The sequence below is a fragment of the Zootermopsis nevadensis genome, unplaced genomic scaffold (genome assembly GCF_977971745.1).
Source record: "Zootermopsis nevadensis isolate Lab colony 2312 unplaced genomic scaffold, Znev_1.0 Znev_ptg000028l, whole genome shotgun sequence".
Classification (NCBI taxonomy): Eukaryota; Metazoa; Arthropoda; class Insecta; order Blattodea; family Termopsidae; genus Zootermopsis; species Zootermopsis nevadensis.
In genome coordinates, this window is record NW_028259160.1 from 24974258 (window position 1) to 24987417 (window position 13160).

The 13160-nt window shown below is 40.6% G+C and overlaps 1 protein-coding gene across 8 annotated transcripts; it reads left to right on the plus strand.

Annotated features, from left to right (window-relative positions):
- The first annotated feature begins 633 nt into the window (after positions 1-633).
- Positions 634-12943, plus strand: LOC147872438 (transcription-associated protein 1-like). 8 transcript variants are annotated; one of them, XM_087357533.1, is made up of 10 exons: positions 635-652; positions 1490-1919; positions 2516-2665; positions 3150-3247; positions 3747-3834; positions 4079-4299; positions 4665-4873; positions 5408-5621; positions 7817-7955; positions 12627-12943. In XM_087357533.1, exons 4-6 carry the CDS (start codon positions 3235-3237, stop codon positions 4245-4247), a joined length of 270 nt encoding a protein of 89 aa, XP_087213659.1. In that variant the 5' UTR covers positions 635-652; positions 1490-1919; positions 2516-2665; positions 3150-3234; the 3' UTR covers positions 4248-4299; positions 4665-4873; positions 5408-5621; positions 7817-7955; positions 12627-12943. The 8 variants fall into 8 exon arrangements, with proteins under 8 accessions (XP_087213655.1, XP_087213659.1, XP_087213658.1 ...); XM_087357532.1 differs by having other exon boundaries at positions 637-652; positions 4662-4873; XM_087357529.1 differs by lacking the exon at positions 3747-3834 and having other exon boundaries at positions 634-652; positions 4105-4299.
- The last annotated feature ends 217 nt before the right edge of the window (positions 12944-13160 follow it).

Below are 13160 nucleotides of genomic sequence, written 5' to 3' on the forward strand. Positions count from 1 at the left end.
AAGGATAAAGGTTTTAAAACTTGTAAACTTGTAAGTTTGGCGTGTGGTGTTTGTTATGAATTTGGATTTGCTTGCAAAAATCTCATGCCCAGTAGATGACAGATTTGTTGATTTATTTGGCTGGATTTTTTCTTTCGACTCAAGTGCTTTGAACACATTTTGGTTAAAGATTGTTGATTGATATGATGTCTGTTTGGACCACCTTTGGCTGCTCCCTCATAAATATATTTTTGCATAACCCCCTCATTCTCTCATCTTCGGCTCCCCACCCACCCGTTAACCCTCAATTATTTTTTTAGAGGGCAGAAATCAGAAATCGGTTCAGTCCTGCCCTCGTTTTATATTTAGAACTTAATACTACACTTAATACTACTGTAAGAATCCGCTGGGTCTCGAACTGCCGATGCCATTCGGCTGCCCTTCTGTTCCCGCTCAATACGTAGTTTACTGGGTTCGCTACTATAATTCGCTGTGGTCAAGTTCGCACAGAGAGAGAGAGAGAGAGAGAGAGAGAGAGAGAGAGTGAGAGAGAGTGAGAGAGTGAGAGAGAGTGAGAGAGAGTGAGTGAGAGTGAGTGTGTGTTGGTAAGCGTGAGTCTAGTCTTCGGAGTCTTGGAGGTGCTGTAAGTTTATGTGTGCGAACAGCGATCTAGGTGGGCTGTCATCAGGTTACGGAATGATGGGGTGTTCTCGTTTAACGGTTGAGGTTATGTGTCGATGATTCCCGAGGAATCAAATAAATAAACGCCATGAGGCGTTTACGGCATTGATAAGTGACATTTATATACTCAGAAGTGTGTGTGGTGTGCCCCCCTCCCCAAGAACAAAAGTACATGTTCAATCAACTGCGTCATCAGAATGCTGTTTATTTTTGCATTTGTGTTAGTTAAAAGTGAATGCATTTTGTCTTTCTGGGAATAGCTGAGAGAAGAAGCTTAATTGATCCTTGGGATTTTACTCGGGGAAAAGCTGTCTGTCACCTGACCAGCCTACTGCTTGCCAGGAAATCAGTGGAGTATGTTCAGTACACTTGGCAGGCTCACTTCTTATCGCAACAGGAATTTGGCACGTGGAAGATTGTTTTTTGTCCAACAGTTCTCAGACTTTTCCTGCGTAAGACGTAGTTTACTACTACTCTGCTATGACAAGGAGGTCGGATGAGTTCGCTGTTTTTCAGACGTTGCCGTCCCTGCCTATGATAAAATGGCGTGGGCGTTCTGCCCCTCTGTATTTCTTTGGTTGCTAGGATGCATTCTGAGTCCAGTGCAGATTTACTCTCATATATATTGCCAGGGCGTGGAAGTTAATTTGAATTGATGTGTGTCATCTTTCCCTTGTGTGAAGGACATAAGTGTGAAATATTTTGGTTGCATGGAGGGTTGGTTTAGTTGGCCAGTTGATTATTGATGAGGTGTAGAGTGCATTCGTAGTAGCAGTTACGACTGGTGTCACAATGCGGATATTTATTTTGGTATTTGGTATTGTTTCAGGTAGGAGTGCCTGCAAGCATGTGGGATACTATAGCCGTTGCCCACTTTTGATTCCTAGTGACCAAGTATGGGGTGTTCGTAGCATGCCTCACAATGCCACAAGGAAGACCTCAGGCCCTCGTGCGATTACCTTGCTTTCCGAGGAGGTGTACGGTTATAGATTTAGTGGGAGTGCCTAGTCTGTCTCAAAGAGTAGTTTGAGATCAGGGGATGTACTGAGTAGCAACTTTCATGTGAACTGTAGCTGTAGTGTGTGTTTACTGGTATCAACGAAGACATGGAGGACTAATTTGTCTGAATATCAGCGTTTCAGAAGATCAGTTGTGTGCGTGATGGGGAAGCAGCTTTTTTGGAGTTGGAGATGTGAAGAACCAGACAGAACGAAGCACCTGTAGTGTTTGTGACTTGGATAAGGAATTGCATTGTTCAGGTATGTTAGAGAGTACAGTTTATTTACATTCCATAGATCCTTCTTAGGACTAAACCAAAGGATGGAGAACAAATCATTTCATACAATACATATAAACTTCAGTACTTTTGACACAATTACAAGGATGTGTTTCACATGTGAATGTACATAACCTTCAGATTCTGCAATTCAATTATGAAAAATAATTTAAATGCAGGCTTGAACACCTTTAAATCATTTAGAGTTTTAATTGTTGGTGGAAGATCATTAAATGACTTGATACGCGTATAATACGTTCCTTTTTGACGTTTATTACGGTTAGCATAGACTATAGAAAAATTATATACTTGTAATTAATTTTTATTTTATTGTTGAGATTTGTCAAAGTCCACTTACAAAATAAAAGTCTAGTCAATGATATGTTGGTGTCCATGAATCCCAAAGGTTCTGGAAATAAATATGACATGCGCCCTGATGTGGAGAAAAGGTGTTTAGAGTATTACAGTAAGTGCAGTACTTGAAAGTTACTGTAACTAAAACATTTGACTTCCCTTACCAGTGAATCTGGCCTGCGTTGTCACTCGTTATAACTTGAAACTGTTGCTTGTGTTTTCCAGGTCGTGGAGACAGCATGTATTGCTCTGAAGTCAAGCACGACGGATCCGTTACCGTCGTCAGTGCTGGGAAATAATTTGCTGTTTCTTGGTGGCATCCCTGAATTTTAATGAAGATGAGAATACAGTGCAGCAGCTTTTCTCCTGTCCAAGGTATATAAGAGCAGTTGGAGGCAGAAGAATATTGTAAAACTAACCTCATTCTTGATATTAAAAAAGTGTACAAAATAAAAGATGTTTTTCCAGCCTGATGGTACTAACATGACATAACAGATTGTTAATCACTGGCTTTTCAACGCAGAATTGTAAGCGAGTCCCATGGCAGTCTATGAGGCACTGGTATAGATCTTTCTCTGAGCACCCAGAACTCATTATTTACTGGTACAGTGAGCCTGTTAGAGGCTGTATCACAATTAGTTTGTGTTTAGTATCCTGCCAGTACCAGGAGGCATCTGCACGTAATGTATTTCTTTCTCATATCATAAACCCAGATTTCCCATTTTCTCTGTCCCTTTTACATCAGTTGCTGATTTAGGAAGCAGCTACTGCATTGGCCACTGTTGTGACCAACATTTTGTACACTGAACATTAGGATGTGAGTGTAATTATCTGTACTCATTGTGATTCGCCGTTGCAGTTCTGATGATCCACATGTGGAGATCTCCGCAGTCCATGGGATTGCGTGCAGATTGCAGGACAAGCAAGCCAGAGCCACTCACCAGATGGCAGTCACAGGCAAGTTCATCCATTTGAGTAAATTGTTTAATGAACTTATTTTCTGAATTGCAATGCCATTATTGAAAGAAGAAGACCTTTTTTCCTGAAAAGTAGTAAATGGTTTTAATGAAATAAAGAACTTGTCTATTTCTTCTATTGAGACTACAAAGAAACAATGAAGAACGTGATTTTTCTTTGCCAGTTTAAGGAACCACATTTTGAGGCTGACCTCCACATTGTTCTATAATTGAGAATGCATGGAGTGTACCTCCATGCTCCCACTGCCTCATGGCATTGCGCTTAGTCACAAGGATAACTGCAGCTGATATAGCGAACCATTAAATGTTTAAAAATCATAATCTGTGTTGGTTTTCTGTAAGTCCAAGTGGTGTTAGAACCCAAAGACCACTGTGAGAACCTGAAATCTCTCTTAAAACCACATTTAGTATGTGAACTTGTTGAAAGCGTCTGCTTCATATCTGGAAAAGCCAGTAAGGCCTGTTGTGTATGTTGGTAGGAGTGTTTGTTGCTGCAGCCATGAAAGAGTTACGACGGTGTGTTCCTTGTTTGTCACTACACAATGGTGGCGATATCTCAGGTAGCTGGTGAGTTCAGTTTTATAAATTTAGATTGTTCAACATTGAAACAATTTATATTACTGATGGTGAAGTTTCCACCTTTGCTTCCAGAAGGTATGATAAAGTGGCATAACTGATGGTGATATGGAAAAAAAATCTAATTGCTACGGCTACCTCTTGCCCCTTGTCGGTTGAATTCACCTTAGTAGTAGACGTGCTACAGATGTTGGCTGTGTTGTAGTGGCTTGCCATTTCTTAATCTTTCATTTAGGTCCTTTCTCCATGACATCAAAACAGGCGAACCTGAGGGGCATGGACCGACTGGTGTTTGTAGACTCCCTTGCTGTCATAATGGGGCACGAGGAGAGGGAGCCGTGTATCTTGGAGACAGCGATCAACATCCTCGGCTCCAAACAGACGGCAAGCGAACTGTTCGTTAAATATCCACTGAATCAGTGGCAACAGAAGTTGCGTGGGACTGACGTGATGTGTGTGAGTTGTAGAGTTTGTAGTTGCAGTATTATGACGTGTGGAATAATGGCCCACTTGGCGAATGCTTTAAATTTGCTGGGGGGGGGGGTAGGAAAGAAAGGCTCCAGTATGAATCTGTGAGTGAGGGAGTTCAGAATTTGTCAGGTCGCTGGTTGTGACACTGTCGTGACCCGTATTTAAAGTTAACTTGTGAATGGGTTTGTAATGAACTTGACAGAATTTGTCTTCTGAAAATGGAAGGTGCTTGTTCATTGGCTAAGGTAGGAGTGTTAACTGCTTGGTGAAGTAAAACTGTGTGCTCTTAGAAGAGTGTGATGTCTTGATTTCTTGAATGTGACTGTATTTTCTCTTTCTGGGAGTAGCAGATTACGAGAAACAGAATGATCCTTCAGATTCTACTGAGCACCATGCTGTTTGTCACGTGACCTGCGTACTGCCAGCCAGACAAGCATTGAAGTACGTGCGGCAACAGTTGGCGGACCGACTTGATGTCAGAAGATTAAACCTGCTGGGACAAAGAAGGAACATCGTATCCGCAAGAAACTGATATCAGTCTGAACGAGGCATTCGTTGTGTGAGTACATGAGCATTAGAATGTATTTGATGTGGTTGTCGTGTGAGAGAGATGAGTCTGTCCAATTTTATTAGGTACTTCAGATGTTGTGAACTTAAATGTGAGATTTGATATGTTGAAAGACCTATGTGCGGTGAGAGATTGGCATAATTGCAGTATCTGTGGTATGCTAGAGGCATTCATGATTCTCTAGTGAATATATTGTTCATAGGACATCAAAATTGGAGGTTAGGTATAGCTTGTAGACGAGGGTGGTGACTATTTGTGATAAGGTTTTGTTAATGAGTGGTTTTGTTTCATGTGTGATGTGTGTAGTGCTGTGGAGCCTTTAATGTGATGTGTTTACTAATTAATAAGTGAGTAATTGCCAAGGTGAGGAATTTAGTTTTGTTGACGTGTGAGTATTGTGCACAGTGACCGGAGCTGCTGGGATATTTTCTGTGCTTTTGGTTAATTTTGAGCAAGGGGATCGGTTATGAAACCTTTAAATTAGGTGATGTGTTGAATGTGATTGCATTTTTTTTCTGGTAATAGCTGCAGAGAAGAAGCTTGATTGATCCATGGGACTTTACTGAGGTTGAAGGATGCGTCACCTGACATGACTACTGCTTGCCAGGAAAAGAGTGGAGTATGTGCAGAAACACTATGGTGGCTCACTGATATGACGACAGGAAATCAATCGGCTGTTATCACGAAGGACCTCATGTCTGCGAGAGATTTATCTCTGTGTCAACTTGACATGCATTGTGTAAGTATACGAGAAATATGATTATCAGATGTGCTAATTCATGATTCACACAATCAAATTCTTTGGCAAGATAGCGAAATATTCCACCAACATGCACTTCATTATTTAGTTCACTTAAGATTTTGTGTGTAAAATTCAATAGCACGTTGTTGCATGTCTTTTTGAAAATTTTTTAGAGAATGCCATTGGTAATGAAACTGGTCTGTAAGTAGAAATACCTGTCAATTTAGGTAAAGATCTTGTTTATGTTTACAAGATGTTTTGATATCTGCATTGGAACAAGTTTCACAGTTTGAAGGACAGTATTAGGGTGTGGTGTGGAGTACTGGCAGACCTAATAATATAATAAGGTTGCTTCACTGTCTTAACCTAAAATAGACCCATGACAAAAAATGTCTTCTCAAAATGGAATGTGAATTTATTTGCTTTACATGAGGTGTAGGGGCCGTCAAAGACATGTATTTCTTTAATTATTTGATGTTAGTATTCTACCATACTGACTAAAAGACTAGAAAAGAAGAGTGATGGGAGACGACCAATTTGGATTCAGGAGAGGAAGAGGAACCAGAGATGCCATCGGAGTTATGAGAATAATTTCAGAGAGAGTTCTCGATGTCAAGGAAGAAGTATGTGCCTGCTTCATCGACAGGAAGAAGGCTTTCGATCGAGTAAAATGGAAGAAATTAATGAGGATCCTACAGAGAATTGGAATTGATTGGAGAGATAGAAGACTAATCGAAAACCTGTACATGCAGCAGAAAGTCAACGTGAGACTGGACTCAGGAGACACCAACAGCGTTGAGATAGGTAGAGGTGTAAGACAGGGATGCTGCGTATCACCACTTATTTTTAACCTGTACGGGGAATGGCTTGCCAAGGAAGCTGTGGAGACTTCAAAATTGGAGGAAGATCATAATGACTGTAAAGTATGCAGACGACTTGGTAGTATTGGCGAAGGAAGAGGAGGAATTACAGAACATGATGGACAAGTTAGTGGTAACAGGTAGAGAGTATGGAATGGAAATCAACATTGAAAAATCAAAGGTAATGAGGATGGCACCGAGAGCAGAACGTTGTAGTTGGAAACCAACGGCTGGAGAATGTGGAGAATTTTAAGTACTTGGGAAGCATAATCACGACGGACGCCCTATGCACCAAGGAAGTAAAAGCAAGGATAGCCATGGCCAAGGCAGTTTTCCGTCAAGAAGAGGATACTTCTCACTAACAAGTTGGGATTGGAGATGAAGAAGAAACTAGTGAAGTGTTACGTATGGAGCAGAGACCTGGACACTCAGGATGAAGGAACAGAAATACCTGGAGAGTTTTGAAATGTGGTGTTGGAGAAGAATAGAGAAGATCAGGTGGACGGATCGAGTTACCAACGAAGAAGTATTGAGGAGAGTCGACGAGCAAAGAAACATTCTGCAGGCGATTACACGAAGGAAAGCTAACTGGCTCGGACATTACGAGAAGGAATGGGTTACTGAGTGACATCATCGAAGGTCAGGTTGAAGGAAAGCGAGGACTGGGAAGAAGACTGATACAGCTAACCGACGATCTGAAACAAGGAAAGAAGATGAAGTTCCAGGAATTAAAATGAGAAGCTGAGAATAGGGAAAACTGGAGAGTTCTTTTTGGGCAAAGCAATGGACCTGTTGTAAGACAGAACACTGAATAATAATAATAATAATAATAATAATAGTATTCTACCATGTTTTCCATTGGAGGTAGCTCTGCCTTCATTTTATGTGTTTGGCATTGGTATTTTAATTTGGTCAAGAAAGGGGCTTTCTAGGATAGGTAAGATAGCTGCCCTATCTCTCGGTGAGAGACTGAGGCCGAGTTTCTCTTTTTTGAGAGAGTGTTTTATTTATTTCTTGTGAGAGGTTGAGATATCGTTTGAGTCTTCATTGTCGTTGTTTTGAACTTTGTAAATGTTTGCTCATGTTTGATTCTTTTGAAATTGATATTGTAATTATATCTCCTTATCATTGTTCATTTACATCCAGTTTACATAAAATGGGATTGCCGGTGGATGTAATGACACCAAGAACCTCCCCATTTTAACTTCAGAAAGGCCGATACTGTTAAAAGGTTTGTTTTCTTTCCATTTTATCGATGTCATTTCTGAGCATTGGCGATCGGTGGTTGGTATGTTTGACTTATATTCTGTGTTTGTGTTTCATGTACGCCAGTGCATCGGACACGTACCAGTGGACGCGGCGTGTTCTGGAGGGGACTCGAAGCGAAGGGCTCTTTGTGCGTGTGTTGCGGTATCGTTCATTAGCTTACTTTGAATGGCGTATGGTGCAGTCCTTGGTGCAACGTGCAAAGGTAGTTGATTTTTTCGATCATGTAGAGTTATTATTGTCTCTAACGGAGTCCGACGAACGCAAAGGAATTTTGAAATTTCATTCTGATTTGAAATCAGACATTGACATGTGCCCTCTGTTGGCTGTTTAGAATGGTCAAAGATGTAGGCAGATTGCGTGTAGCCCCATTAAATGTAGAGTATGACACACTCTGAGTAGGTAAAGTATTTGAGTTTGGTTGACCACGAGGCTCACCACGGCAAGTGTCAGCCTCAAGGAGAGTGACTTATTTTTTAATTTATTTTAAGAAGCAGAGATATGGATGGAAGCAAATTGGTTGCATTGTGCATTTCGCTCTGTTTACTTGCCCCCTGGACCACCACCATGAGGCACGTGGAAGATTGTGCTGTCAATTTTGTTTTTTGGCGAACACTTCTCAGACATTTCCTGCATAAGACATAGTTTACTACTACTCTACTATGACAAGGAGGTCGGAAGCGTAGGCATGTATCCATCAGCCTTTAGTCTTTTCTGCTTGCGAAGAGGCACACCTACTTTCTCACATGTCACGCCACCTCTACCGAAATGTTCACTAGCATATGTATGTTTTTATTGTGGATTCGTTTGAATCAGGCCACCCGAAAAGGGTCACGGTGTAGTTTGCGTATGCTGCGTCTTCGAGATTTTCAGCTCTTGGAGGATAGCTTGGATTTACTAGGAGTAGGAGTAGCTGCGTTGGAATCAGGCTAAAAGAAAATGGTGATACATCATGTTCTGTAGGTTATAGAAACAGCAAGGTACGTGCTCTGCGTGAAGAGGTAGCAGGATGCTGGCTCACTTGCATGAATTGTTGAGGGTGCGCCGTGTCCGTAGTTGGCTACGATCTCAGGTACACACTTTCGTTCGGCTATCCCGCATCTGCAGGGCTTAAGAAGTATGGGTTAGAGTGCGTCAGTAGCTGGCCATCAGGCTAGTGGTCGACATGTATAGTTTTGTTGGGCGATGCTTCGTCCATGCCAGGCGACTGGTTGACGTGAATATCTTGCTTAGCTTAGGCTGCGTCTGTAGCCGTGTGCCTTGTCAGTTGTATGGGTTTGTTTGGTAATGCTGCATGTGCAGTGCTGTACCAGTTAGGTTTATGTTTGCTTGCCTACTTTGTGTCTGAAATAGGCCACCACTGTAGAGGTTTGTTATTAATCCTAGGTTGCTGCGGTAGCAATAAATCTTTTCACATGCTTAGTTTGGCCCAGCTGTGGTCGTAGAAGGCAACAAGACCACAGGCAAACATTGGTCAGTCTGGGTTGCGTACATAGATTCCTAGTGGCTGAATTAATCACAGGTTGGGTTGACAAGGCTCTGTCCGAAGAGATCGACTGTGTTGAAGGCCGCGTCCATAGCAGCTTACTGCCTTACTTGCATAGGTTTGTTGTGTCAGGCTTCGTCCAGAGGAGGATAATTTGTAACGTGGATATTACGATAGTACTAGGCAGTGTCCTTTGCTATGCTGCGTCCGTAGCTGGTAGGAAGTCTATCACAAGAATGATTGAAAGAAAGTGATTTAAGAAGAACTGGAGTGCACGGAAGCACAGAAAAGAATGTTTAAGAGCACATGAAATTTTGAAATATAATAAATTGTTTCAAATACAGAAAAATTGAATTAAATTAATTCTTAACGTTTAATTTAGACAGAAGAAAAATAAAGAAATTTATTTAACTTGTTCACTTTACTATTGTTAATCTTTAAGCGTTAAAAAATTTCTGGCAAACACTTATTAAAGTTGAAGTAGTACATTATGTTCATGAGATGGGAAGCCATAAATGCAACAGATGATGCTTACATACACATTAACAGATCACTCTTAAAGATATTGTGTGTCTATTAACCGACTAACAAAGTTCTAATTCTTCCTTATACTGGTGATGGGTTCCTTCTGTTGATTATGCATGGCCGGCGCACTGTAGCAGTAACATTAAGTGATCTGTAAATGTGTTTGTATTGTCATTGCTTCTTGTTTGTGCGAGGAAGCAGACAGGCAACTTATTTAAGAAGATACAAGATGATTTATAGTACAATACAACTGATAAAGATACAGAAGGAAAGATGCAATTAAGTAAAACTGAATTTAAAATTGTAGTATCATACAGTTGATATGTAGTTATGATAAAGTGAGGTCTGATGACAACTCCCTAAAATGCTACATTCTTAGAGGCATAGGTTGGTGTGGCTAGGCTACGTCCACAGCAAGGTACTTTCTCGAGTGTATTGGGTGATTGGGCTATGCTGTGTCTAAAACAGGCTACCACCTGATTGGCATAGGTTGTTTACTTTAGTGTGCGTCCAAAGCGTGAATAGGTTCTTTAGCCGAGGCTGCATCAAGTACGTGGGAGTCGTATGTTGGTCAAGGCTGCATCTGAAGCAGGTTAAGGCTATCGGTAATTTTTGCGAGGCAAGCGAGCTACATCCTAGCGTGTTTAATTTTCTGATAGTTGGCTGCGTTCTAAGCAGGATACAGGCTCAATTGCATAGATTGGTTGGAGTAGGGTACGTCCGTCGCAGGTTACGTGCTCAGTTCCAGATATGTTTGGCCATACTTTTTGACGTGAAAACGTTCGAACATTCGAACTAGAATATAATAGTGACGAAAATTTAGAACTCTGATGTGCGTACCTTCAGAAATTCTTTAAACTTGAACTAGTGAATAATTTGGACAAACCAACCACGCAAGGGAAAACTTGTATAGATTTGACATTTGCAAGAGGTATTCAAATAATTTCAAAGCCATATGTATCCTACTTCTCATACCACTACCCTGTATTCAATAAATGTAAGTTGCAAATGAATTAAACGATTCAAAACAAAAATTTTGTTTAATTTCAATATACACGATTTTTTCTGCAGCGATCTGCTCTGTTATGGGCATAATTTAGTTTGGCTGTGCTCTATGCTCAGGAGGCTTCTTACACATACTTGACAGGTCACCACCATTCACCGACCTCACTACGAACATATGTTGGTTAGGCAAGGCTTTGCTCGAAGCAGAGTTATTTTCCGTAAACCGCGTACGAAACAGATTACTGGGAGATGGCTGCGTCCGAAACGGGATACTACTGCATACGCTTTATTTAGTTGGGCTAGGCTGCGTCCACAGTTGTCTTCATTCGTTCGTCTAATCCGCTTCAGGTTGGTTGGGCTAGGCTGTGTCCGTAACAGCATACGTCCTTAGTAACTTAGGTTTGTTGGGTTTGGTTGCGTCCAAAGCAGGGTACTTTCTCATGTGGATGAGTTGATTTGGCTTGTCTGTGTTCTTAGCTAGCTACCAGTTCAGTGGCATAGATATTGTTTGACTAGGGTGCATCGGGTGCATCTGTAGGTGGCTGTATATTTGTTGTGCTAAATAAAAGCCATATATCCATTTCGTTACTTTTATTTCATTCCCATATCGCAAAGAAAATATTACCCGCAAACGCAGACATATTCGTAATGCTATAAAGCGTTGCACTAGATGGTATACCAAGTTATTATTAAGGGTCCTGAAATCCTTGCTACTATTCTTAAATTTATTTTCAATTTTAGCTTCTCTCAGCAACAATTTCCCACTTTGTGGAAACAAGCAGCTATTGTTCCATTTTTAAAAGAAGAAGACAAAACTGTTTCTGTTATAAACTATAGACCTACTACCATAATTAATAATGTTTCCAAAATATTTGAAATTATTGTACATACCATGTTTCTTATAATTTTAATTCTAAATGAATCCCTTGTCAACATGGTTTTAGTAAATCCAAATCCACCACTTCTAATCTGGTTACGTTTTTGGATTTATTTTCCCCTATAGCTTGTTCCCAGTCTCAAGCTGATGCATTTTATGTTGATTTTATCATTTATTTACTTCCATCATTTTGTTTTCTATATTACTCCATATTTATTAATGTTTTCTTTAAATCATTGCTTTACAGACTAATAATGAACATCAGATGAACCACGCCATATAAAAAACAATACCTTCGTTCTAATATATAAGAGTAATTCTGATAAGAACATCTTCCATAAACTGCATAACATTGTAAAGGATTGTAATTCGAGTTTTAAATTTACCAATCTAATTTATACCTGAAGACGGTTAAATATAACCGAAACATGTCGTAAGAGACGTTCCAATTTCTAAATCGATCATTCGATGCGGAACGTGAAATGATATTTTAAATATTTTATCATCTTATTATAAATTGTGATTTGACATTTATCAGTGTTGTTTCGCATGTCTTACGTTTGCACAAACTTGGTGACTATGAACTGTCTGCTGGTTATATGATTGATTTCTTAGTTACCTAACCAGCAGACATTCGCAAGTACGTTATTCTGGAGTTTTGTCATTTCCTTTTGATTTATTGTCTGGGGGTTTGGTGCCAAGCAAAACAGAAAACTACCGCGCGCCGTCTGACTTTGCCTCAGAACGGGACCTGCTGACTACGACGCACCGCCGGACATTGACTCGGAACTCGACCGACCAAGTAGCATGCACCGCACTCGCGCGCACACACAGAACCCACGGCAACGTAATTTATGTGATTTCTTATTATATTATGTTTTTACTCTTTTTTGATTCTACCCAAATTTCTTATTCTCTCAAAAATATATATCCATATTTATATACACATGCGTATATATATTCTTAATTTTATTCTTATGTAGTCGGTATCGCCGAGGGACTTGTGCTGTCAGGCAACGCGGAAAGTAGCACGCACCGAAGAAGTTAGCCAGTCAGATATCACGCACCGTGTGACTTTGACTCAGGCAGCCAACTACCGCACACCGCACACAAACGAGACACGGTAAGCTGCTGATGTTTATTTATATTTTAATTTGGAGTTCCCCCCCTTCTCTTATTGATTCATTCTTCGCACTGCGTCGTACATGGACGGTCGAGCTCTGCGGCTATGTCCCACGGTGCGTGGTAGTTAAGACAGTCGAGCAAAATCCGTCATAAATAAATCTGAATCTGCCTTCAATGTGTGGATAATGGCAACCCATATCAACATGAGTACCATCAGACATACATGAATGTACAAAAGAAATGTATTTAATCTCTATCTTATGTGTACATGGGATATACGGATGTCCGCACGTAGGAACGTTGAAACTTCGATATCAGCAGACGTGCGTGATTACACCAAACGCACTGATGGTAATGTTTGGCATGTATTGCCTTACGTCAGTGGTCCCCAA